The sequence below is a fragment of the Strix uralensis genome, chromosome 16 (assembly GCF_047716275.1).
Source record: "Strix uralensis isolate ZFMK-TIS-50842 chromosome 16, bStrUra1, whole genome shotgun sequence".
NCBI classification, from domain to species: domain Eukaryota; kingdom Metazoa; phylum Chordata; class Aves; order Strigiformes; family Strigidae; genus Strix; species Strix uralensis.
The window spans coordinates 14094352-14122072 of NC_133987.1; the positions used below are offsets into that span (position 1 = coordinate 14094352).

A 27721-nucleotide genomic window follows, 5' to 3' on the forward strand; every position below is an offset into this window, starting at 1 on the left:
GCGTAACCAATGAAAATGTTTTACAGGTTTAAACAAGAGAAAGCAGACAAATAAGCCTCTGACTTTCATCACTAAAAAGCCCAAGAAAAACCAAGCCAAGTCATGAGAATCATGCAATCAGCTGTTAATTATAATAAAGACACCGTCTTGTGTAAAGGTTTTTCTGTTTAACACTGCTGCTGCTGTTCCTCCTCTGTTCCAAATGCTCTCCATATATGACCTTCCCATGTCAAGCGAATGTAGCTTTCTGCTCTGTAGACTCTTTTAAACTCTGGTCACAAATGCATTCATAAACGTGATACCTGTACAACTGAAGGAAGAGTCTATAAACTCGTAACTTTTATCAAGCTCACTCAGCACCACTCTCACCTCAAACTCCCTCTCTAGCTCTGCCACAAACACACTGAAAAAGCACTAAAAACATACTTTACAGTGCAAAAAGCTGCAGGGTTCCAACATAAGTGCTAATTTACTGCTTATCTAATGCATGAAAGCATAAGCCACAGAACTTCAGAACATGAAATTACTCCTTACATAAAAAAATCTAGTTTTCTTTCAGAAGTTTATTTCAGGAAAACTACCTGTCCCCCAGTGTGCTCATACACAATATAAGCATTGCAGCTGTTTACATCACACAGTATCACTTCACAAATGTCAGCTAATCATTACAGTGAATTAAAGAATATTAATTTTTTTTTCTTAATAAAATCCTATCAAGCCACATTATAGTCATACAAGATCCTAACACATCTTCAACCAGCTGAAAGAGGCTGGTGGATCTCCCCTAGCTACAACATCAACCCACATAATGTCTTTGGACAAACACTCAAGAAAATACATTTATTAAGGCAGACAAAACATGCCTGAAAGCCTCAGAACTCTACACAAGAGCAAGGGAAGCAGGGCCCAATCCCACCAAGCTGGTCCCTGGATTTTGTGTGTAAGGCTCTGCCTCCCCTTTTCTCATCCATTCTGCTTACCTCCTGTAGTTTGGTTCTATATGAAGAAGTGCTAAACCTAGAACAGTGGATGCAATTTCTTTATTGACAGACAAGAGGCTCCACAGAAGCTTTCTGCACCAACAGGAAAGAAATAGGCCTGGGTTTACACAGGCAGACATAGCTTGAATCATTGCAGGACTCTAGCTTTCAAAACAAAACAGAGGAGATGAAAACTTGCTTTTCTCCTAGAAGTGAACACAGTTATTTGCATTCAATCCTTCCTCAACAACCAAAAGTCCAACCAGAAAAATGTGAAAAAAAATTTCCACTAAGTTTCCACTGAGATAAAGAAGAATTAGAATTAACTTCTATCTAAATTAATTTTTAAAAGCACAGTGTCTTTGACTGTGAAGGATATGATGGGAGCTTACATATAGAAGCCATTTCTTTCACATTCCCGTAAGCATAAGCAAGAACCTCAAAAGTTTCAGATTCTATTTGACTTACAAGCATCTTCTCATGAATGAATAACTCAGACTTCCTGTAAGACCTGGCAGAGCACTTGGGGAAGGACTGTAAAGAACTGCTTAGTGTGAACTCACTTTTTCTTTCGTATCTCCTTTTACATAGAAGCCCTATTGGGGGTTAGCCTTGAAAACTCAAAGTGTCACAAAACTGTTAACCTCCTCGTTTAACAATTTCCAATGTAAGACTTCTCTAAATATGATACTGCATAGTCTACAAGCTCTGAAAAACTTAAACTACCCCAAAATTTTATTGAAAAGAAAGTCAGCGGACTATTTCAAAATGTAACTGCATTGAGATCACCAATCTCATGCATATATCCAGACAGCTAGGTCTGCAGGCCAAAGTGTACGCTAAGTCCTTCAGCTGCCCAGACACTTCTCCTGCTTACCTAGAATGAGTTCTTCACCCCACCTTTTTTTTTTTTTTTTGGTGCTCTGGTATTGAAGCAATGTAGACTGCACTCATACACTAGTGATACTCTAGGAAAAGCTATCTCAGCATGTCAGGTCACAAAAGAGTTTTCCCATTTAAACAGGCCCTTAAAGTCACTGAACTGAAAGGCAAGTAGTGCAAAATGTCACACCTAGCCCACTTGGTTCTTTTAAAGCTTTTATTGTCATCAACAGCTATTCATAAATAGTAACTTTATCTTACACAGCTGTACCTTTCTTTATATTATGGATGGGATACTCATTCTGAGATACTCAGTAATGCTAGAGAAAACAAGGATGAAAAAAAGTACCCTTCCAAAAAGGGAGTTTGGTTCAAAGAAAGCAAGAAACAGTTAAGTTCTGTAACCAGATTTGATTGCAGTGAAGTTAATATGCTGAGTGGGGGCACAGAGGGAAGGGGAGCGGAAAAGGACTGATGAAGATGATAGCAAACTTGCTTGGGCTGATGACCTTTCAAAGTATTAAACAAAACCAATCTGTTTAATTCTCAGACAAGAACTTTCAACAATAACATTCCTTGGGTGTGCAAACAAGAAAAATCCTGGCAGCAAAGCTTAAGAAGATTAGCATACAGTCTTTAAGGGTCCATTAGGTCCTTTCAACCTGCAAAGTCTCCCCCACTATTTAAAACTGAGTTGCCCCAACTCAGCATCACCCTTGACAGAAAACCCATCTCTTCTCTGAAGCCGAGTTTGCCACTGCTAGGAAATCCCACTGCTCCACTAGCAAGGCTTCAGCACCAAACAAAACAGCTGGTGCAGCCACGTTGTTCACCACAAGAATGCAGTAACATGTGCCACCGGGTATCTAGCTATCACCCAGCCCTGGGAAGCGGAAGAGTGCAGTCCACAAGACAGGAAGGACAGTCTCACACACACAGGTGATACCCAGCAGCTCAGTGAAACACTGCATATACATAGGCATTTTCTGAAAATCCATTACAACTTCAGCTTCAAATAGTAGCAACAATGAAAATAGCAGAAAATAAAGCACCAGAGCCCACAAGCACCAGAACTAGCATTACTACCCTCTCCACTACTGGGAACAATGCAACAACAAAGCGGATACAGTGTTGTTCATGAGGACAAGTTTAGCAAGGAAGATTTTTCCAGACACATCTTACACCAACTGGAATGCACAATTATTCTTTTGCAGGATTAGAAGAATCCAGAAATCAAACAACCACACCCACAGGATCTTTAGCTGGAAGAAACGAAAGGCAAAGCCCAGTGATTTGGAGAAGGATGACAAAGCACAAAAACATCTATATTTTTGGGAACCAATGCAACTAGTGAAAAAATTGTATGGAGCAGTTATGACACACCACAAATATCAGAAATGGCTGTAGTATATACAAGAATTGTGTTTTCATAAAAGAATCTGCCATCGGAAGTCCTACATAAACTAGTTGTTTCCAGCACCCTAAGTGTAGTTCTTCCTCCTTCCTGATGTTTTGATTTCACAGTTCAAAGAACTGGTAGCTCCTTTTTGCAAAACTACTACTCTCTCAAGTCAGTTTTTCCATAAACTGAATTCTGAAACATGTACTCTCTAAAGCTCTTCAAATAAAATGTCTCAATCTAGGAGAGAGAAAAAATATGTTTGATGACAACTCATTATTTAGCCAGTTCTGAGAAACCTGAAAATTAGCTGAGAAGAGATACAAGCATAATCAATGTAAAAGCAGGCTAACAGAGTCACTTTTGATAGCTGGAAAAGCTAAATATCTTTAAGTCTTAATGATTTTAAAAATATCTACTGAGTAATAACGGTTCTTGAGGCAAATAGTACAACGGCATTTGTTGAGAGATCCGATTTTTAATTTTTTTTACTAGTAAGGCAGTTCATTAGCTCAATAGTATTTGGCAAATATCTGATGAATACATGAGAAGTTCTTTGAACCGTCTAAGAAAACGCACCTTTTCCTCTTACCCCTACAATGCATCCAGTAGCTCTCAGCCCACTTTTTAAGCTTCCAGCTCCCTCTCCTCTCCTCCCTTCCTCCACACAAGCTCCTTCTCCATCCAGCCTGTTTCCTCCTTAGGAGGATTTTCACTACGCTCCTGCCCTCCCAGGGGCCTCGCTGCTGCCAGCACCTGCGTGCCTCTGCAGAGGAACCCCGTGTCTCAGCTGAGCAAGACCCACACAGCAGCGTTTCCACATCACTCACCTTTGCATAGCTGGTTTTCAGTTCACCCACGGCGGGCTGCGCTTGCCGCTCTTCATTAGGGAAGAGCGAAAACATCGCTATGTAAACATGCGCTACAGCTGCTAGCCTGCAGAAAGTGTATCTCTGGCCTCCTTCACAGGAGAGCTCACCACTCTTCAGCACGACGGCAACAATCAATCACCGTTATTGTTATTAGCGCACAGCCCTGAGTAACGCAGACGAGCGGCCAAACGCGGCAGGCAGAGGCGGCTCCGCTCGCTCGGGAACCCGTTCCCGGTCTCCCCGGCGAGCACTCACCCACCGGGGCCGCCCTGCCCAGAGCCCCGCACAGGAGCCCCGCCAGCTCCCGCGCCCGGGGACGTCGCCCCCAGCCGAGCCCCCGGCCACGGCCCTGCCCCTCCGCCCAGCCCGCACGCCCGGCACCCGGCCAGCGCCGCCGTCCCCCGCGCTCTGCCCGCCGGCACGGCAGGCTCCCGCTCCCCCGCCGCCGGGCGCGGCCCCCCCCGGCCAACGACCATCCCCGCGTCCCAGCCGGCTCCCCGCCATCCCTCCGCGCCGCCGCCGAACCGGGGCCCTGCCGCTCACCCAGAAGGGCTCGGAGCCGTCCGCGCTGCAGAAGCTCTCGATCCCCATGGGGCGCGGCGAGGAGACCGCGGGCTCCCGCGGCAGCGCTGCGCTTCCCCCTCCGCACCTCTCCGTGCCCGGGCGGCGGCGGGCGGAGGCGGGCCGGCAGCGCCAGCACGGCGCCCCGATTGGCTCCGCGGTCACGGGGATGCCGAGCCCCGGCGGCACCGCCCCGCCTCGGCGGGGGGCGGGGGCAGGCGGCGCCGCGCACCCCAGACCGCCGCGGCGGCGGCGTCCCCCGGGACGCCCGGCGGCTCAGCACACGCGGGGAGGCCCGCGCCCCCGCCTGGGGCCCAGGAGGCTGCGAACTCGGCCAGAGCCTCGGTTCAGCCCAGAAATCCCCCGCGCCCCGTCATCGGAACCGGGGCGCCAGCACCGCGCCCCCCCCCGGCTCGCCTCCTGCCCGTGTGGGCCGCCCCCAGCTCCTGCCGGGTCCCGCACCGCCGGCCACGGAGCACAGCTGCCCGCCGGCGTGGCGCAGAGCATCCCGCTCCCCGTGACACTGCGCCGGCCCCGGGCGCGGGGACCCCGCGCAGCCCACGCGGAGAGGCACGGCAGCGCCCTGCCAGCACCTGGGCCCCGCGGGACAGAGCCACGGCCCCGTCCCCGGGGAAGGCCACGGCGAAAGCCTAGGCTCGCCTTCAAATCTTTCACTTTTCAACGTGAACCAGTTAAACTGGTTTCGAAGCCCTGAGCTAGTTCCAGGTGAGCGGCATGGACTGAACCAAAATAGCTTCATCCACCACCAAGTCTGCACCAAAATACGGGCTAGCTGAACTGACTGTGCAGCCCCTGTGGGTGCCTCTGGTTGTGTCTCACAGTGCACTCTTCACATCCGATTTAAAATGCATCTGGGAAACCCACAGACAGCATCAATGCTCAGCTGACTACCCAACCTACCAGAACAGACCAGCTGGAGAACGGATGGTGCATATGTAGGAATGGCAGCACACGCCCCAGGGAAGAGCAGGGTGGTTACATACAGTAACATCTGAAAGCTAGAAGCACACCAGTTACATAAAGAACCTCAATTTAAAATGTTCTTTCGCATCCAGAGCAATTATGGGAACAGACAAAGTTGTTAGAAGACAGACATGTCTCATTTGTCTGATGTATAACTAAAAAGCAAGCATCACACGTACCAAAAACGCATCATAGGTTGCTTCTTTGCTCACCTGCATGCCTTCGCTGCAGTTTCAGAGCTGTGCTGGTGGCCGGCCATGGCCAGACTGCCCATCCAACCGCCGCATTTCTGGTCTGTCCACTGGCTCTCACTCCCGGGGTGTCAGGTGGAGGAGCAGCAGCAGAGTTCAGCTCACGCCGAGGTCACGTATGCCTCGATGAACTGAGCAGAATCATCACAAAAAGATCAAACTAAACAAATCGGGTGTCGGAAGCCATACAAGTTTGTGTCAGATAACCCATAGCTTAGTTCATACCATGTTAAAATCTGTATAGTATTGCAAGAGAACAGCTAAATGTTGAAGTTTGATTCCCCTTATTTTTATTTAAGAACATTTCTGTCCTGTTTTGTGCACTCTCTACATTCATCTTAAAATCATATTAAATACCTTTGTGGGTTGTTTTTTGATGTCTCAATGCTCACTATGACTCCCGTTGAAAAAGCTACATCACAGTCTCCAACATCTGTTATCCTACTGCCCCTCAGCTCTAAGGAATACTTTTTTCCTCCTGGCTGCTCTGCAGCGCATATAAACAATAATAGCTCTGACAATTGATACAAGCTATCCTATAGTTAAGTTGGAAGATCTTTTCTTTTTTAGTAGCATTATTAATAAAATAGTAAACCAGGAAAAATGCTAAATAGATAATACAACCTCTAAGAGCTGTCACTTTTACACATATTCTGTGGGCAATAATAGAGTATAAACTTACAGTTGAAATGATACAGCAGACAGTTATTTCGAATATAGAGATCATATGCAGGGATTGTTCCAAACAAGAAGACAGTAAATAAGTCTGAAGTGAGGAGGGTCAAGAAAAATAAATTTTTACCCACACGTGTTTTTCTCCAGATACTATTGTATGCTAAAAGACTAACAAAACTTAAGTTACACTTTCAGGATTCAAACTTTCCAATTACTTCAATATAATGATTTTTCATACTGTCCCTATACCAACAGTCATGCATCAGATTAATGATGTTTCTCATTATAAATAGATCCAAATAAAGATACTTGGATCTGCACCTCAAATCAGTTCCCTTTCAGTTAATTGTGTCTCCTTCCCTTAGAAACTCTAAGCAACAGCAACAACAAAGATGTAAACGAAAAGTGCAGTCAAAATGCAGACTAAGTAATTACTGTGAGGGGAAGCAGAAGAGTTCAGAGGCAAAATGTAACAGACCCAAAATATTTGGAGGAGAAAAAACAGAACCGACACAAGCCCAACCCTACAGAGATACAGAACCAAGACCTCAGAGTATCAGAAAGTCACCGAACGTGGATTTCACAAACCATCGTCAGAACAGCATCTTTCAAAACAAAGATTAATACATAAAATAGAAAATGCAATCTTATTTTGTAAGGCATTTCCTTGCCATCAGGGGGGAAAAAAAACCTTCAAAATACACTGCACAAAATTCTGGTTTGATCTCCGAACTTTGCTCTGTAGGATACAAATTAAAGCTGGATAGAAAATAGAGGGTGGAAAACAGCAACAATTTATCAATGCGAAATTGGGTGTAATAGAACAGTGACGCACAACAGCATGAAGAAAATTGGAAGGATACAGAGAAAAAAATGTTTGGACTGCAAAAACGCCCTGTATGTTCAAGGTAAGAGGTTGCCCATCACCAGAGGTGCACCAGGGATCTGGGCAGCAGCCTGGGGATAGACAGAGGCACACGCTGCTGCTGACTCCCCAAAGGTTACTGCTACCTTACAGGAACAGATCAACTTCACCATTACTTCTAAAGCCTCCTTTTTTCCTGAATTTTATTTATTGCCCCCTGCCAGAGGTTCTTTGGAAGCTCATAATAAGAGTACTTGCTTTGAGAGGAAATGTAAAAAACCAAAAAAATCCCAACAAAAAAAACCCCACCCTACCCTTCAAGGCCGTAAGCGGTTTACTGCTTAAGACTCACATTTTCTTTCAAGCCCAAGCAGGCTGCTCCATCTAGACCATGACAAATCCAGTTTGTTCATCCACACCAGCTGAATTTCCTTTGGGAAATAACTTAATACATTCACAAAACAAACAGTGCCGACTCATCCCAGCAATGTGAAGCACACACACATGCCTCCCGACACACCAGGGATCCTCAGAGACTTGCAAAACACCCAGTATACGGTTACATTTTGGCAAGCCCTGTTAATTAACAGCTCATCTTTGGCGAGTCCTTTTAATTAAGCGTTCATCTTTCGGGGACTCAGTACAAAACTCCGCTGCACGTTTCCTTTTCTGATATTTTTTTTCCCTTCAAACAAAGTACATTGACAGCCTTACAGAGGGGAAACCGCCGTCCGTGCCCCCGCCCCAGCCGGCAGGACTGGCCGGCGGGCAGGCACCGGCAGGGTACCGGGCGGGAACTCCACACACAGCACGTAGGCGCCGCTAATGATTTGATCCCGGCTTGACCCCGCCAGCGGACACCCTGGCAGCACCGGGCTCAGCTCCCGCGCGGGGGGACCCCGCTCCCGCCCGGCCCCTCAGCCGCGGCGCGCGCGGCCCCCGGCAGCGCCCCCGCCCGGGCCGCTCGCCCCGCCCGCGCTGCCCGATTGGCAGGGCCCGCTCCCGCCTCCCAGCCCCGCGCCTGCGCAGTGGCCGCCTGCCGCCGCCGGGCCGCCCCATCCTGGGCCTTGGCGCGGCGCTGGGGCCATGGCGACGGTGGCGGAGCTGAAAGCAGGTGGTGGGGGTGGCGGGGGGCTCGGGGGGCGGCGGGGGCACCTCGGGCCGCCGAAACGGCGGGCACCGGGCTCTCCTCATACACCCGGGGGCCGGGCGGGTCTCGCATCGCCCCGGGCGGTCATGGGCCGCCGGCGCCTCACCCCGCCCGGGGGGGAGCTGCAGGAGAGGGTCGCTAAGCCTCCACACAAGCACTCTGCCCCTCTCACTGATCTCGGACTGGTTTTCACTCGTTAAAAACATCTTGGTCCAGTAACAGCCCACTTCTGAAATTGCTAGAACATATGTTTACCACTGAAAATAATGCGTGACTTCTTGGAAGGCTGAATTTTATCTGTAACGCTCCAGCTGTTGTTACCTACTGGCACATGCGCAGTGCGGGTATCTTATCTTTATTCACTGAGAATATGCCGAAATTATGTTTATTTTGTGGATGACAAATGCTGCTTGAATACGCTTGGCTGTATATTAACAGATTCTTTTATGGTAATAGTTTTAAAGGACACGCTGGAAAAAAGAGGTGCTCTTGGACAAATAAAAGCAAGGATCAGAGCTGAAGTGTTTAATGCACTGGATGACCAAAGTGAACCACGGCCACCACTGTCTCATGAAAATCTCTTAATCAACGAACTAATTCGTGAATACCTGGAATATAACAAATATAAATACGCAGCATCTGTTTTAACAGCAGGTATTGGGGCTGAATTTTTGTTGTTACTGGATTAACATTTACTGTTTGAGTAATTCCACTGCTACTATGAAATTAATAAGTAGGACTAAGCTGCACAATCCTATGTTCACTTGGAAAAAAAAGATGTGAACACTCTCTTCACAGGTTTACCTGCAGCATTAAGCCAAATCATACCATTAGTTTGCAAGAAAACTTACCCTTTGCTCCTTATCCTTAAGGTAAATGCTTTGACAAAGCAGTTGATGCAAGAGCAAGAAAACTTGCTAGCAGCCTGCAAAATCAAAATACCTTTCTTGAAATATCTGCTTTTGTTTTGGAAAATGGCTAACCATATTTTTAAAGCATTTATCACTTTTTTTTTTTTCTCACTGGCATTTGGATAAAATAAAATAATATAAATCCTACAAATGAAAAAAATTTCTTTGAGGAATAAATAATACATACATAAAGTAGTTGATAGTCTGAATTACAGCAATTCTGGCAATTCATGCCTATAGACTGTATCAGAAATGTGGTTAGATGTCCTCAGTTTAAATGAGAAGAATATGGAGAAGGTCCATATTTTTTTTAACAACTGCAGTTCAGTGTTACTGTTACTGGCTGTGCTAAAATACCAGTATTTCAGAGCTGTTTAGACTTCAACATTAAATAGCAGCCGTAATTTATATGGTACTGCACTTATTTTTGCAGCTATTGCTAACTTGTATTTGAAATTTGAAGCTCTGTAGGTGTGCTTAGATACAGTAATTACATTTGCTATTTATTAATTTGATATATTTCACTATTAAAATTACAGACGCAAAGATTCATCTGAAGAAGAGGGAATGGAGACAGTCTGTATAGTAGTTAATGTATGGAATCTGTTTGATAACAGTACTTCTTTAGAGAAAGAGTTGTTTGCCTGATTAATTTATCTTTCTATTGTAAGACTAGTATTTTTCTTAGATTCCTTTAGAGCGAAGATAAAAATTGTAATATGCTATTGTAAGTATGAAGTATTGATGTTTAAGTGAGTTCCCTGGAATTACAATATACTGGTAGGTATTAATAGTTTAAAAGGGAGGTGTGTGCTCTCATTTTCTTTCAAAGTCTTCTGAGCAGTCTTTAAAAGTTAATTGGTGATGTTTTCCTTAACAGTCTTAGAATTTTGGGGAAATCTCTTTTTCCAGAATCTGGCCAGCCTGAAGTGCCCTTGGATAGACAGTTTCTTGCCAAAGAGCTGAACATAGTCGAAGACGCAAATGGAAAGTCAGTGTAAGGAGTGATTTTGGAATGCACAGTATATTCTGTTCTGCATATATTTTTCTCTTTAATGTTATTATAAATCACATATAAATGTTCTCACCAATTGAAATGTGGCTGGATCACAGGGCTGCTCTGACATGCTGGATTCAAACTCACAGTGTCAAACATGGGGCCATTTTCAGACATACTCAAAACTAAAATTTAATTCTGTCAACTCTAGCATTCTCCACGTAGTGTATTTGCACACCAAAACACAAGTCTCTTTGGTAACTACAGTCTTCTCTACAGTCAGAAGCAGAAAACGGATATGCTCTTTGCATATCAGTGAGTTGCTTTGTAGAGCAATAAAAAGATTATTGTACTCTGAGATTAGATATAAATCCACAATGCTCCAATACAATTAATGAGCTAGGGTACTGAAGCAGGTTTAAACACGTTCAGTGTTCTCTGTAGCTTGTACTGTCAGAATCTGTCAGGTGCTTAAGAAGAATCAAGTTTAGGATTTGCAGCCCAGCGAAGTCTGATCCTTCGTCCTGCATGAGTAAGAATGTGGATCTGTGTTCCTGTGCTAAGTATGCTCTGGTTCCTCACCTCCAGGGGATCTGGAGCTTAGCTGAGAGTGTCTCATAGCGCAAGCTTTTGAGGAGAGTGTTGGTGTTCAGGGGGGGCTTAGGTCTGTGCTTATTTATATGATGACACTCGGCATAACATATTTTAAATAATTAAAGACATTTGTGCATATTCTAGAAGTAAACATTAACGTCTCAGAAGTTCTGAGGAAAGGGTGGTTTTTTAATGCTCAGTATTTCATAGACTGCTTTTCTCATTTCTCTCTTAAGCAGACCTCTCTTGTATGGAATTCTCTCTCATTTCTTACATGGTGGTAATGAAGAAAGTACCCAGAATATCCTTCCAAAAGTGTCTTTGCTGAATTATCCAAAGCAGAACCTTGGGAAACCACCTACTGAGAGAAATCAAAAAGGTGGGTGGGGGTATGGGGTCATTTTTGCAGAAGTTTTATTTGTGACTGGATTTTCCATATGATACATATGCTTATAACTTCATAAACATGCAGATGGACAGTGTACTTCCTTATCTGTGCAAGGAATACTTTGAGCTGACACACCTCTTTTGTAAGAAAAGTTCTTCAGCAGAACTGTGTTTATACCATTAGGCAATACCATTAAGCTGTGTGACCTGACCATACCTGTTGCTCATGTATTCATTTAAGAAAGATCCTACTATATCCAACTCAAGAAAGACCCACCCATGATTTCTAAAACAACCTGTATATATGCCTTTGTTTAAATAAGTGACCAACTTTTGGGCCTGCTTCTCTCTCCTGGTATGCTAATGGGACAGCATATATGGCATACAAATCTGATTGCCTTCCGAAGTGCTTGACTTCAGATGTGTCAGCAGTAGAACTTTCTCTCTTATATGGGAATGTATTTTATTTATAAAGCAGACATTTTTAAAAATTGCAGACAGCCAAAGTTAATTTCTTAACAGAGCAAGGTACTGTGAAGCTCCTGTTACCTTGTGGTAGCTGTAGCTGCTTGTTAGTTACTAGAGGGAAGGGGAAAATACCTAATTGTTTAGTTTTATTCTCTTGAGGCTCTTGGACTGGTAAAAACTGAAAAGTCATTTAAATTGGACAGCTGTACTACTTTAATTAGTTTTGCTCCTCTGCAGTTACTGGTAAAGACCAGAAAATACTAATATCCCAATTTTCAGTATCAGAAAGGTCATCTACCAAATTGCTTTGCCATTTTGCTAAAAGTTAAACCAGACAAATTGTACTCCCTTATACTATTACAAATCCGGAAAGGGTCACCTAGAGACAGTCTTATTACATTGGCAAATTAATACAAAAATTTAACCTAAATTCTCAGTAAACTATGTTAAATAGTGGGTGTATCTCTTTGTTTCTCAACGGTTCTAACTTACCTAATTTCTATAGAAAGTTCTTAACTCTTTAGCTGTCAGTTTTGTGTATGGGCATAAACCTTTTCTGAGGACATAACTCACATCCCAGTGACTGCAGAAGCTTAAGCTCTTGAGTTCATTGCTCTATAGTAGAACACTGCTAGATCTTATTTTCCCTTTCTGGTCTGCTTTTTGACTGGTTACAGTTCATGCTGCCAAAGCTACAGAATGAAGGGAATCATTGGTCCAGTTTTTTCCTTCAGAGAGTCTGCTTGGCATATTACTTGGCTTTCTACTGTGAGAATTTAGTACTATTGTGTTAGTACTATCAACTATTTATTTTGTATCCAAAAATTTGAAAAATACAAGGCCTGAGATATTATTGACATCTAAAAAGCATGAGAGAAGTACAAAACACCTTTTCTTAACAGTTAATTCATGAGACAATGTTATTTTCCTTCTGCCAGAAGAGGGGGCTGAAGAAATAACATTTCATTACCAAAACTGCTCTAAATGATCTCTTTGTTAGAAAATAATTATTCCTATCAGCAATGTCTCCATTTAAAAAAACAAATTCAGTGTATAGAAAAATTGTTTTTAAAGTATAACTTTGAACCTCAGTTCTGAAATTGATTCTGTGCAGGGTCACCTTGCCCTGTTGACTCCAGTATAATTTCACATGGGGATTTAATTGTTTCGAGTTAGTTACAAAACTCAGGATTAATCATAAGACATGACAGCACAGTGCTTTTTGAACTAAACAAAAATAGCACAGTTTTAAGGGTTTTAACCTTTAAGTAACTGTAGTCTGAAATTACTTTCTGCATGTGTTTGTTGAATATGTCAGTGGAGACCTAAAGGCAGTGGCTTTAAAATACTAATTATCTAGCTATTTTAATTAGGCTGCGTATTAAGGTAATCATGTCCATTCATAAACTTAACCCTCCCAAGTCTCATATTTTAACATCTAACTTGCATTTCATATTGGAAGTTATCTTGCTTATTTAGTTGAATGAATATTCCAATAAACTGATACACAGACTTGGAATCCTAATAAAACACGTGGAATCTGGTGTTTCCATTAGTTCATTCACCATAGCCAAGTTGAAGCTGTCTGAAATCATCTTTAGTAATGCAAAGCTCTTATACAGTTGCATGGAAAAATATATTTGTAAAATTGCCTGAGTTTCCTATAATGATACTCTGTATTAAAGTTGGTAATAGTAGAAAAATAACACTTATACCTTTGGATCTCCAGATGTGTGAGAATATTTATGTTTGTTTCATTTTCAGATAGAATTCCAGAACCAGGAAAGATGGCTGGCACGAGCATCGAAGAGCCCCTTGTTTTACAAAGGATAAACAGATGATACCTTTCATATGCTAATTTCTCATATAAAGTTCTGTATTAAGAAATTCTTCTTCGCATTAATTTCCCCGATATGTCCAGCAGGACCATTTCAGCTTGTTAGATCTACCCCTGAGACAGGATGGCAGGGTCATACTTACTGTCAAGGAAAAAAACGTTAGCAAAGGCTCTCTTCCTCCAGTGCTGATAGAAGGAAGACTGTATATGAAGTCAGATTAGTGAAGACTGTGTCTAGAATTGGGCCTAAAAATACTGTTTGTACTTTATAAAAATTTATCAGTTACCTTATCACTTCTGCATTTTCCATATATCTTTGTGTGTCTTTCCTGTGTTTCTGAATAAAATTTTTCAGTTTTATTCTGTGTGGTATTCTGAAAGTGTTCAAAGTAAGCATTTTAAGAATTCTTCTTTAAAAAGAAGAAGCTGCTACTTTCGGATAAGTATGGGAAAATAAATTTTAAGGTCCTTTAGAGGAATAGTTGGTTTTAGTTCTCCGGAAATGAGGACTATATATATCTTCATGCCAGCAAACAAATGAGCATAAGTCTTTTCCATCTGGAGTTGCTATAAATTGTACGGTGTAACACTAGTATATGGGAGGGGAGGAACTTGTGATTTTTTTTCCCCAAACTACATGAAACTCAAAGTCAGGCAAAGCTAAAAGTAAAGTTTATAGTAGATTACTAATTCCCAGACTTTTTTTTAGCTGAGGTATTTACATGTTTTGAAATGCTAATTTATTTTAAAAGCCAAACTTACAGGGGTACATCAAAAGTATCAGGTTAGCTATTTTTCTCTACTCATTTTAACAAAACAAATAGATGTTAATGTTTCCAGTGGTACTAAGACAAGTTTTCTGTAAATAAATTTCTAGGGTTGCATTCTTAAAAAATCTTGTTAGATAAATAGTACAGTGAGTGGGAAAAAAAGGAAGAGAACATGCAGTTTGTGACTTCAAGTAAAAGGACCCTGAGTTGTACAGACAGCAAAGTTTTACCTTTATCTTGATTTGACCCAGTTAGCATTACGGGTTGGGTTTTTTTTTTTTTTATTTTGATAAGCAGCCTGGCCTCTAACATGAAATTGCAGAGAACAGTTACAGGTTGAAAGGAGAAGTTGCATTTATCCATCTGAAGCCTCAGCAATGAGTTCATCCCCTTCGTGTGAGTGGCAATGCTGCCAGCTCCCCATTTGCTGATTTATAAGTATCTCCCAAGAGGGCAGGCCATATGTTTGCAAATATACCTCAGTCAAATCCATCTTTAAGTCGTTTGTAGCTTTGCATCACATATAATTGGCCATTGGGTCAAGCAAGCAAATTTATCTCCCTATGCCCCCACTGTCTGCCCGGTGCCAACACCACCGTCAGGGTCCCCTGCTTGGCTGAAGAGCCATCTGTGTCAAAACTACCACCACGGGATTCTGCCTCATTACTAGGGTCTTTCCTGCCACATTAATGCAAATATTCACAATCACTAACCTCTCTCAACTTCTCTGTCTAAAAATACTAGTAGAAAAAATGGTCTTCTAAGCTGTTATTTGCAAATTACCTTCATTTTGGAATGAGCTGAAAGTGCCTCTACGGAGAGTTGCAAAAAATGAACTTTTAAACAATGCAGATATGATTGCTCCAGCCACAGAAATCCCTGAATTTTTAACTTCAGTATTTCAGAGGTTAAACACTAGACCCCTGTTTCTCCATAAACCAGTGGGTCAAATTGTTATGTATATTTGGAATCTGAATTGTCTTTTCAAGGGCAAAGAAAAAGGTTCTGGGAAACACAGAATCTCTAACCTTCTATGCTATGCAAATCTTCCAGTGTGACCAAAGCCCCTGCATCTGCTTTTTGTCTTCTCACCATAGATCATACAGAAGCTGCCCAGGTGCCATGGAGCTCCCTGGGAAATGGACTTTTAATGGTAGAAATTAAATACAATTTTTGTTCCAGTTGAAGAAGGCAAAGGGGTGTTTGGTACTTGCCCTTTCCCAGGCACACAACTCAGCAGGCTCATGGTCTCTGCAGCCATGAAAGCAGAGGCAGTTACAAGGGTGTCCTTCCCTGAGCTTTGAGGTAAGGGTGTATATCTGAAATCAGAGAAGAAATCCATTTAAGACAGAGGAAATCTCAGGACTATTTTCTTTGAGGATTGCAGCTTCAGCCCTTTGTCAGGATCCTGCGCTGGGACAGCGGGTGGAAGCTGGCCCGTTTGTTCTTGGTGCAACATGCATTTCATCAAATTCTCTAATACCTTACAGTACAGATTCGGGGTTTGGGAACAATCCCATTGTACAAGCAAATTAAAATCTAATTAAAGTGTATTTCCAGTGATATTTATTTGTACAACGAAGCTTTGAAATATGTCTATGAAAATATACTGATCTAATCACATTATTAATGGTCTAGCATTTATCCTGACAGTACATGAAATATGAGAGCATCTTTCAAGATGCAGACATGTAGCGAGTCCTATGAATGTCAGGCTGCCTTACTTGTTAACAGATGAAGAGGAATTGCAAAGCCTGTACAATACTGCACTTCGCAAAAAATAATTCCTTAAAAGTTTAAGCTAAGTGAGGCCAGTATTTAGGTGAAAATAATTCACAATCCTGGAGTCACAGGTTCAGGTTTTAGACGAAATTGCCTCTTAGGTGAGCACGGACAAAATTTATTTTCTCAAATAATTTAAGAAGCCTTGTCTAGCTTAATTACAGACAGTGATGTCTTGCATTAACTGCCCTTATTCTTTCTACTGACACCAGAAAATGAAAAAGAAAAGATAAAAGCATGTAGAAGTTTGGGGATTTTAATGAGCAAAATGCATTTCTGAATTCTATTGGAGATAGAACACTGTAACTGAGACTGTTATGGAGGGAATTAAGTTAAAATAGGCTGTTCTTTGTCTAAGCATGATATCACAAGTGAAGGTGACAAGGAGCCAGTAAAGTTTGGTGTGGATATCAGATCTGGAAAGCCCTTTGGAAGAACTTAACCCGCAAGTTTAAAAAAAAAAAAATTCTTTAAAACCAAATTTTTGCTCTCCCCTAGAATCAGAGGAAACTATGTTTACAGACTCGACAGCATCAGTGCTCTTTCAGAGGTATTAGTTTCTGTCATGCACAGGGGAAATTTTTTTCTAAGCTTTATCAACACGCTCCAAGGAGTCGGTTACGCTTTCCTTCCTGAGTGCCCTTTGTATCAAGCTGAATCTCGGTGTCAGTTGATCAGTTTTCCGGAGAAGTTATTATCATTAGGTGATTATGTTTAGGAAAAGAAACCCCAAAATATTTGTTCACACTTGCAAAGACACCCTTTCAATAGCAGTTCGTGTTCAACTGATTCAGAATTGACCTGTGTGCTTCATACACTTCACTTGACCTGCAGCCAGCAATAAGCACAAAGCTCAGCATTAAGCAGCTGGTGACTATTTTCCCTCGTCAGACCACTCCCATGATTAATTGTTCTAGTTTGGATGCAGACTGCCCCTCCTGTTGCAAGAGCACAGCTCAACACAGGTGGTGACCCACCGGTACACTTGTCAGTTCCTATTACATGTCACCTTAGAGAAATGTGGTCAGTAAACATAGGTAAAAACATTTTTAAACAAAAAAAATTGCTTACCTGACACATATTATTTAACAAACTAACGCCACCATCCATGCTTTTCTTTTTTTCCTCCATTGTATTTAGGTTACACTGTGGTAAGGCAGCTGGAAGTTCATTTCTTTCCTTCTTGAGTCCTCTTTTTTTTTTCCCCCCAAGTACAATATTTACAGTGCAAATTCAGCAAGGACATATTTTAAGGACAGTCTGCTCAATACTTTGTTTTTTTCTAGAAAAGTAATTAAATAAACAAATCAGTAGGGGGGTTTAAATAAAGCTTGTTTGTTGTCACAAAGGCATAGTCCACTGGGAATCAACAGCTTTCATTCTGAGGCAACTTTGGTTTAAAAAAATACCACAACATATAGGAAAGTCCAACTAGGCTATTATATTAGTATATTCTTACATTAACTTTTAAGTGAAGGTAGGAAGCCATGCTTACACTTATCAGTTCCTGCCCCACATGGCTCCAGAGTGCAACTGTTTCAGTCCCAGCAGTAATACTTTTTAGACCTTCCAGCTCGCTTTAATGTCACGTCATATATCACCCTCCACCAGTGCCTCTGTTAAACACACGACTCAGGCAGCAAGCCTGCATGTGCACATGCAGTGGTTTGCAAACCAGCTGGAATAATTTCCACTCCTTTTTAAGCTACTATTAAAATGTGCCTATTTCTGTGAAACAACTGCATGGGTTTAAAAGGAACTTCTTAGGACAATTTTGATGCATGTTATAATGATCAGACTTTTCAGAGGATCCCCTTGCAGTTCATGATTTTATGTTAATTATATTCCTATTTAAAAGCTAAGTTTGCAACCAAGAAACTGCAAAAAAATAGGGTGAACTACCCTGCGAGGAACTTTCTGCTAACAAGGGCAAGTTTCTTGGATTTATGTCCTGGCGATCATTTCCCCTGGCTTTGCTCCAACACAGTCACACGTGCAAAGTCTGATATGACACTGCTGCCTTTCGGGTCCTGGGAGGGCTTTGCACGGTTGCACAGCAGCCCCACACCTCAGCAGACAGACCCTCCATCTGGAAGGACAGGCTGCAACCGCTGGGACCATGCGACTGTGTTGGCAAACCTGGTCTTCTCCAGCTAAGGCCTGAACATGAGTCCATACCTGATATTTCCGAAATGTTGCAGGACAGAAACCCCGATGCTCTTCCCCTCTCTCCTGTTTACCCAAATTTTTTCACTGCTAGCCAGAGCTAGAAGAAGGGTCTACAGGTCCGTCACAGCTGCAAGTGCTGGTACTTTGACCAAGTGACAGCAGAGGTTTTCAGCCCAGCCTCCCCTCAGGTATTTTTTTAGGATGCTGAGACCAGTATAAGCCTCATCCATCTTCCCCAGGAGCCTTTATTTTCCAGAGAAGACAGGGCTGTTGATGTCGAGAGATTATTTCACCCAGGACTGTGCTCTGATCCTTTGGGTATACACCATATTTAGTCTGTTGCTGAGAGGGGGTTGTTTCGGTATTTTGTATTTGGCATGTTGATGGGAATTCCTAGAGGATCCTAGCTTTCCCTTTTTGGGATGTCTCCATCCACAGGTCTTACTGCACAAGGCTGTTGGATATGAACAGGGGAAGGAGGGGGGACAGCTGAGGACTGAAGGTTTGAGGGGTGTGAGGAAGGTTTGACGAGGACCAGATGACTCCCTAACCCCTGCAGGCCTGGCTCCCAGTGCCCTGTCCTCCTCTCCCCCCCAGTACACAGTGCTTGCTGCCTGTTCTTTCCACTGCATCCCGGGGACTGTTCCCCCTCATCTATTTATCACTTATCTGCTTCCTTTTATGGACAGAGGGAGGTATTTCTTATATATGAAATAGTATTTACAGGCTTTCTCAGGAACTGAGCTGCACACCAGATTGCAAGAGAAACTTCGGCAAATGCATTGGGAAGGTGGGAAACAACCCTCTTGTTCCACAGGGGCAAAGGAGGCTTAAACCAGCCCCAGGCTCTGACTGTCACATAAACACACAGAGACCCAGAGCAACCTCCACCCACACATCCTGGCTGTGTTAGGAATAACCCTCCTCTCCCAAGCAAGCCCCGAACTCAGGGACTTGACTTAGCTCCAAGTAAATGCACTGATGGCGGGTGGGAAACCTCCTGTGCCATGCAGGACCGTGACCACCTGCCCTTTGTCCTTCTAGGCAGCGGGCCACCAGGGGCAAGGATGCTGCCAAGGCAGGAAGGAGTTAAAGGTCCATTTGCCCGGCCTAACAGTTTCACCCTAGGACAAAGCAAAACCTCCAAACTTGTGAGTTAGGGGCACCCCTTTCACACCTTTCCGAAAGCCAGAACCAGCCTGCCTCCCTAAAGAGGGGCTCGGGGCAGGGGCAGCAGCCCCGGGTTAGGCCCTGCTGGGAATGAGGTCCTTGGCTCAGGCTGTCTTTTTTAACCCAGGTACCGAGAGGATTTTCCAGCAGGACGTGGTTTCCAGGGCCCCTCCCCACTGACAAGATTCTCCTCCTCTATATAGGGAGGCTGCAAAGGCAGCGAGGACTCGGACTGTCCCAGCTGGTGGCTGTGCAGGTTCCCGACTCTCCAATTCACCCTCTGCTCCCCTAATCAGACGCCTGTAAGTACCGCGGGGGGCGGAGATCCCACTGGGGACAGGGCTGGGGGCTCACCACGCTTTGGGATGGAGCAATTTGGCAAGCTATTATGCTCCTTTGCAAACACATTCAGTGAATTAACCTGCTGATAGCATACGAGTTAGGAATGGGAACAGACCTATCAGACACGCTCAAATGGTTTATCGTGATTTGTGTATTACCGATTGGGTTCTGTTTAAAATGCATTAGAGACCATGCACGTTTGAAAGCATGCACAGATGTTCTAGCCTGTTCCTTAGTCACTTCTGACTGCTGTCACCAGGTGAAGCTGTAAAGGCGCTGGCTGCAGAGCATGAGTTGCTCTCCACGCCAGCGGCAACGCAGCCCGCAAGGTGCTGTGACTGCGGTGGTGGCAGGTACCCGCTGCAGGGAACCAGCACACGTGCATTCAGTAACGAAGGTAGCCTCAGCTGCTGATCTCCTTTAACTATTTCTACTTTTTCAGTCCTAGTAAAGAAACGTAGTGCACTTCCCATGCTGTTTAAAGAAACTATAACCAAATAAAATAAGTAGTTTGTCAGTTACTTGTTCTTTAAACAGGGAGAATGCTTAAAAATTAGAAGGAGAAATTGAAACATTTTTACAAAAATGCCTTAGCATTACATATGTATATTTTTAATATGCTGAGAACGTTTAATGTGATAATTCACTGAACGACACTAATGCGAGTAATTTCAAATGTGACATGCCTGTTTTTTAAACGGAAAATAAAGCAAACTTTTAACTTTGACAAAATACTATGCATAAATTAAGACGACAGTAGATGGCAGTATAGAAAGCAGCTTCACTGTCATCCCAAAAGTTCACTGGCTTCTTTCACACGCACACACACAGACGTATATGTATGCGTGCATGCACACCTATATAAATGTTTCTATGTATGAGAGGCGTATGTGTGTGCATATTCAAGAAGCAACATGAGATATTTTAAATATAAGGGAAATCAGAAGGTTTGTCGTTATTATCTAATACATATGTCTCAGTAAAACCTCTTCTAAAATACACTCGTTTAAAAACAAGCCCATTTCTCTTTCACTCAAAGCTTTGCCCTGACAGGCAGCTTGCAGCAAGACTCTCTGGACAGACTGACTTGCTGAACTTCCCAAGTTCACAGTTCCCTCAAGCCACTAACACAGGGGCTAAACCAATGAACCCCCAGAGAGCAAAGTGCTTAATTAAGTAGTCACTTTAGTTTAGTACATGATACTCCTCTGGCTGTATTCACTTAGATGTAAACAATGATTTTTATTATCTCATTTGCAATTGACACCCTAGTCCCTAAAAGGTATTTGTTTTGAATTTGTTATCATTACATTTTTGTGGAACAGCTAGTATTGAAAAGAACATCGCCATATATGGTAGCATGCATAGATGTATGCAGAGGATCCCGACTCTTTATAATTCACTGAGACTTATTAGTTGCAAATCTGCTAGCTTTTAAGTATGTTAATTTTAGAAGCCAAGAGCTAGAGATAGCTTTCCAACTTGTGCAAAGTCCAGTTAAAATATGGATTATTACTTCTAATGAATATGCAGAATCTGATTTACTTAATAGATGACATTTGGGGGTATATTTTCCACATAAAGGGAATCTATCCCCACATGATGCAATTCAAGTCTTTTTTCCTTTTTTTTCCAATTTTTACGGTTCATAACACAGGTAATAACCTGGGCTAATTTCTTTGAAGTGTTAAAAGAGCTATCAAGTGTTTAATCAGAGTTAAGTAGTAATTTGCATTAACAGAGGTGAGAAGACCTGATAGGAGACCAAGGCACTTACGGACAATTTGATTAAAGTACATGGAGAATGCATTATTAAAAAAAAACAAAACAAAACAACAACAACAACGAAAAATAAACAGTTCCATAAAATTACTGCAAATGTTTTCTTAAAATACAGACTTTCCTTCTACCATAAACTAGTAGTGATGATACCTCCATGTTCAGATGAAAATGTCCGTGATGAGAGTAAGCATTTGAGGGGTGGTCCCAGTAACCCGTGGGGAGAGGTGAAAGGCCAGGAGGAATTGGCAGCAGTGCTAATGACAAAGCTAATAGTGATGGGGAACCAGTTCTCAAATAAAGATCACAAGATTAGGATTCACCCCCAGATTTTCTTTTATTCAACCAATGCTCAGCTGGGTAATTCAGTTAAGTACTGGAAAAGTAAAAGATAAGTAACCTGGAAAGAACATAGCCAAGAAGTACTGTAGCCCAAAAAATGCAGTCTGAGTCAAGCAGCAGGTTACTGCTACACTCTTCCATCTCACTTACGAGATCAGGACTTGGTTTCTGAAAATAATTCACATACTTGGTTATATGTTCTTCTAATAATTATTCCCTGTACAGCTGTGATAAGCTTTTATACTGATATGCACATCCTGCAGAGGATGTCCTTTATCTTCTCATTAGGAAAAAAGCAGTCCCTCTAAGCTCTGACCCAGGAGGCAATTCTGCTTGGCCAATAACCTTTTAATTAAAGTACACTTCCTGGAGATATTTATACTTTGTCCTTGGAATAATATACTCAGGATAAACTGATTGTGAAGACAGCATTCAACTTCTGTCACTGATATAAGGGAAAAGACAGTGATGATCAGCTGGATATATCCGCAGTGAGACAGCAGGAGGAACAGAACGTAAACTGTGGGATTATGCACGCCCATGTGTACGTGCACACCTGAGGTTTAGACAAGTTTAACCGACGGATCCAGTTCAGTGTAATCTGGCACATTTACAAGGCAAGAAACTTCCTATCAGTAGTATTTTTGTGACTGCTTTGCCTCCCTTCCTCAGGATAGGTTACCTCTGAGTATAAAAGTATTTACTCTTGTATGGGATTTGGGCTTTCATATACCTAAAAGAATGGATGAGAACCTCTTCCCACCTTTTGCACAGCTAAGATATTGGTGTCCATTTGTCTCAGTCAGCCCTATAGATGGAACCCTGGAACTGGCTAAGGGGTAAATTTTGCCTTCTCAGGGAATGTTCTCAATAGCCAGTAATTAATCTTTCCCCCATTTTCCCAATATCAATCATATGCTGGACCAGTGCAGCTTAGTCTTGATCAGAGGTGGACCAGAAGGTTTACTGCCAATTATGAATCAGAAAGTTTCAACAGCTCATTAGTTCAGTGCACAGCACCTCACTAGGACAAATCTAGTTGAGTTTGTGGAGCTCATCTTCTACCACTTCCATTCAGAAACCTACCTTTATTATTAATATGCATTAATTAATATTCATTAATAGATCAAACTATTAATATTCATTAATCCACCCTTCATAACTACGTTTCCTTTTTTACTACAGTGGTACTCAGCTGCTACTCAAACTTTATCCTCAGATTCCAGAGGATCAGTCATGAAAAGTTCTTTTTACACAAATCCATGTTTTCTCCTCATTGTGTTTCTGAGGAGTTACAAGATCCATCTCAGACTGTCTATTCCCTATTTCTTGTAGGGGGTCTATTCTTACCATGTTTAAAACTAGTCAAACATAGTGCTTAGATGTAGGGGATAAAAAGCTGTATTTCCAAGCTCTGCAGTTCATGCCACCTCTTATACCTTTCAACCTCGTTTCACTTTCAAAAAGAGTGAATTTAACTAACAAGGTGTAGAAAGTTTTACATGCAGGAAGAAGTAGGAAAATAAAGTTGAGTACAGACAGACCAGCTCTCCGTTTCATGCTGTAATCTGTGGAAGATCTTTTTGACTCCACGTGTAATAAGGAAAGGAACTTTCCGTTAGTCCCTGGGCAACAAAACAGCGAAGAACTTTTGGGTCATCCCACTAGTGACATGCTTTGTAGCAGGCCACCAGTTTTATCTTCGGTTGGGTTTTTGAGGTGGATGATCAGGATGATTCGGCAGTTTGATTTCCATCATCATTGTTTGTGGGCAGCCTCAAAGTAGCAGGATTTGACTCTGTGAAACTCAGCTCTGCAGTTCAGTCTAGTTTTTGATGTTTCTACACAGTACCAAATTCCTATTGATTTGAACATGCTGGCACTTAGCTACAGGCAGCACCATCCATCCTTTCTGATGCTGCAGGACAACCATACAGCTCTCTCTTCTGGGCCTAGGATGGACTGAAATCCTCCCACTCCATTGCCGCAGCAGTTCCTCCGGTGCTGCTGGGGCAGTGGGGCAGAGAACATGCCTTGTCATTGCTACTGCAGCAGGAGGAGAGAGGCCATGGCAGGCTCCTGCTGCTCCCCAAGCCCTGTGCTCCGAGAGCCGCAGCCCCGGCGACAGGGCAGCACTCCCTCCGTTCCCCTCTCCAGCCGGCTTCACCCTGTGGCCGCCAGCTGGAAAGCTTAGCTGGAGAGAATACCATCTCCATTATTGGAACTGTGCGGCTCTACCAGCCCTCTTGGCAACAAGGGAACATTTTCTGCCTTAATCCACACATAGGTCAAATAGTTTCCTCTTGCAGCTCTCTTCCAAGAATCCCCTGGGAGCGAGCGAAGAGCCACATCCTACAGAGCTCCCTCGCAGAAACTCAATGGTGGGGAACACCGCGCAAGGGCTAGTGGCAATGCACAGATCCAAGCTGTTAGGGTCTCCCTCCCATCCACCACACCACCACGCCATTACATGTGCATGGATGACCTGGGTGAATTTTCCTTTTAGGGATTTCCAGGCAAGGCTGGTGGCTCTAGAATGAGAACATTTAGAGGAAAGCTGTTCTCTTATTCAGTGAGAGAATTGTTGAGGGAGTTTAAGGAACTGGGGCATCTAATTTCCACTGAATTTCAGTGGGATATCATCTAACCCTCTTAGGCGCCTCCAAAATCCTAGTTTTGTTTTTAAGCTTTATGTCACCTTCTGCATGATCCATGCTTCTTTCTCAGACCCCTCACATGGTCTGGCCTTGTAAAAAAACATTAATCTGTGGGAAGGCTTCAGGGACAAATATTTGGAAACCAATCTCTGATACTCCCAGAGCACAGGGTGTCCATTTGGCTACATACCACAGAGCTTGGTCTTTACAAATATCATTCTGCTTATGGGTTGATTGCTGACATCTTTAGCAGTCAGTTCTCCAGGCTCCCTCAAGATTCATGTTTGTTTGAATGCTGTAAATATTAAACTGATTCTCAATAAGGAAATGAAACAGCCTCTGTCTCCTAGAGATGTTTTTCTTGGGCGCACACTCTTCCCTGCTCCCCAGTGTTGCTCCTCCCCAGCTCCCCTCTCTGCTCCACTGCATGGCAGGTTTCCTGATTAGCACCACTTTTTTCCTGCCCTGTAGCAAACCACAAGAAGTCCTCTGTTTATTCCTTTCCTCATTTAGAGCTGTGTCTCCCGTAGGACAGAACACTTACAAAAGCTCCAGCATTACCAGTACAGCTACATCCTGCAGCTACATCCTAACTTCCAAAGGCCAGGGCCGGAAAGAAGCTGCCTCCTCCCTCCCAAACACGGTGCAAAGCAGCCAAAACCCTCCCATTGCTCTCACCTAGAGAGCAGACACATCCAGCTGCTTTATCCAAGTGCGACTGCACAATGCTGTTTTATCCATGTGCAACTGCATGACACAGATGTATCATCCTTCCAATTTGAGCATCGTGGTTCAGACTATCTAATAGCTGATGCAGTTTCCAGGCTTGTTCTATTCTCTCTCATGTGGTAGACGTTTACCCTGCATAAATGATCAGCTCCCACTGCTGAACCATGGGAAGGGGATAACTCTAAATTACTTCTCCTTCATCACCAGTACTGAAAACAATTTTTTTTCTGTTTTTCCTTTTGACCTTTTCTTAACCTTACTCTTCTCCAAATTAAATGGTATTAGAGTGATCGGAAATAGTCCTCTGCAAGAAAAGTTCATTTCTGCCCTTTCTAGAGCACAGCCTGGGAAGTGCTCTTCCACTAATTATTTCATTATTGCACTGGTATTTCAGTATGCACTCAACAGTATTTGGGTGATAAGAAATTCTATATGTATCCGAATTCAATTAACTTTGTGATGGGCAATAAATGAGGCTGCAGGAAGCTGTTCAGCTGGTAGTCTTGGTACAGTCCTGACAGTCGCATTGCACAGACATTAGTTACACCTTACTTTTCTCTCTGATCTTCAGTACAACATAAAGTAATAAGCCCAGGTGTCGTCATTTGTTTCAGTGCCATGAAGCTTTTGACTTAGGTGATTTCAGACACAATAACAAAGGAATGGGAATCCAAACACAGATACTCCAAGGTATCTAAGATGGTACCCAAAAGTATCTGCATGGAAATGCGAGATATGTGACAGGACCTATAGCACTTTGGATTTACCACATGGCAGATTTGACAAATGTGTTTTGCCTGAAACGTCTCCACATTTGCCTCCCTTTAAAGCAAAATATTTTGCTTGCTCAACAGGTGTCTACTGAATCAAAATGGCTCAAAAAGCTCTCAGTGATGATGAGAAATTCCTCTTTGTGGACAAAAACTTCATTAACAACCCACTTGCCCAGGCTGACTGGTCAGCAAAGAGACTGGTTTGGATTCCATCAGAGAAACATGGATTTGAAGCAGCAAGTATCAAGGAAGAGAAAGGGGATGAGGTGACAGTTGAACTGGCAGAAAATGGAAAGAAAGTGACACTGAGCAAGGATGACATCCAGAAGATGAACCCTCCAAAGTTCTCCAAAGTGGAGGACATGGCAGAGCTGACTTGCCTCAACGAAGCTTCAGTGCTGCACAATCTAAGGGAGAGATACTTCTCAGGTTTAATTTATGTAAGTAGAATCAAACATGCATATGGCATTTGCCATTGCATGCTACTATGTCCCGTCACAAACGAGTGGATTCCACCCACTGCCAAGGGGTGTAACACGTTACACATGCATGTAACACTGCCATGCAAGTACTAAACCCACAGTAATGTCATCCTAAACAAAAAATGTATTTAGTTCACTTTATTCCCCATGACTCTCCTGCTTCTTTAATAATTGCCTCTTTACTTAACTAAATTAAAACACATGAAGGTTTCTTCCCCAAAACTTGCTAATTCTGAAGGGATATCATTGGTTTGAAAAGTACTTTCTGATAGCTGAACACCACCTCAGTCCTGCTGTTAAAAAAAAAAAAAAAAGAAAAAAATCTATAGGGACTTTTGAATTAACTTCAATGTCAACCTGAACAAGTTTCTAGTAAACTGCAAAAAGAACATACGGAAAAGCCAAATCATGCAGTCTTTTCTCAGGCAAAACTCCCACTGAAAGGCAGCTGACAAGTTCTGGTTTGGTGGGTGCTTGAGTAAAACCTTATGTTTGAATAAATGAATAAACCCACTGGAATTCAAGTGAGAGTACTCATATGCACCACCGTGTTACTGAATCAAAGTCATGCACCCATCAAAACTTTTTTCCCCCCCTCTTGTTGGTCAATTTACAGTTCAGACAAGCCTGGATAAATTATAATCTTTTCTGTGTTCATGTGAATTAGGGCCAAGAGTATTCTGTTTTCCAGTCCACACAAGTATATTAACACAAGCATATTTTGACATTAATAACTCTGTAATCTATCTGCATCAACAGTTAGCAAACTGCACAGTAAGAAAGCACAGAAAGTTTTCATGGAACTTAGCTGTTATCTTTGATTTTACATGGAGGATCCCTACGCTGTGCTGCAGAAAAGTAATCTACAGTTTCAATCTGTGAAAATTTTACTTGCAGGACAGACCACTGATGA

General features: G+C 42.8%; 3 protein-coding genes across 14 annotated transcripts in view; 2 read left to right on the forward strand and 1 right to left on the reverse strand.

Moving 5' to 3' along the window:
* LOC141950530 (multidrug resistance-associated protein 1) overlaps positions 1-6044 on the reverse strand; it is a 59132-nt gene extending 53088 nt beyond the window's left edge. Inside the window, exon 1 of one of the 6 annotated variants that reach the window (XM_074885473.1) lies at positions 5891-6044. In XM_074885473.1, coding sequence (XP_074741574.1) covers positions 5891-5896 — 6 coding nt within the window. In that variant the 5' untranslated portion in view covers positions 5897-6044. Of the gene's footprint in view, positions 1-4091; positions 4376-4676; positions 4829-5615; positions 5698-5890 lie in introns of those variants that run through there. The other 5 variants (XM_074885471.1, XM_074885469.1, XM_074885468.1 and 2 more) reach the window with 5 other exon arrangements.
* Positions 6045-8503: 2459 nt separating this feature from the next.
* Positions 8504-14173, forward strand: CEP20 (centrosomal protein 20). Of its 6 annotated transcripts, none has more exons than XM_074885484.1 (5): positions 8504-8583; positions 9076-9273; positions 10443-10527; positions 11358-11500; positions 13741-14173. In XM_074885484.1, the coding sequence occupies exons 1-5, from the start codon at positions 8556-8558 to the stop codon at positions 13815-13817; spliced, it is 531 nt and encodes a 176-aa protein (XP_074741585.1). In that variant the 5' UTR covers positions 8504-8555; the 3' UTR covers positions 13818-14173. The 6 variants fall into 6 exon arrangements, with proteins under 6 accessions (XP_074741585.1, XP_074741586.1, XP_074741587.1 ...); XM_074885485.1 differs by having other exon boundaries at positions 11361-11500; XM_074885486.1 differs by having other exon boundaries at positions 10443-10521; positions 11361-11500.
* A 4255-nt stretch (positions 14174-18428) lies between these two features.
* MYH11 (myosin heavy chain 11) overlaps positions 18429-27721 on the forward strand; it is a 63268-nt gene continuing 53975 nt past the window's right edge. For both annotated transcript variants that reach the window (XM_074885797.1, XM_074885798.1), the window contains exons 1-3: positions 18429-18722; positions 19908-20006; positions 26408-26766. In XM_074885797.1, the coding sequence (XP_074741898.1) occupies positions 26425-26766 (342 nt within the window). In that variant the 5' untranslated portion in view covers positions 18429-18722; positions 19908-20006; positions 26408-26424. The remainder of the gene's footprint in view (positions 18723-19907; positions 20007-26407; positions 26767-27721) is intronic.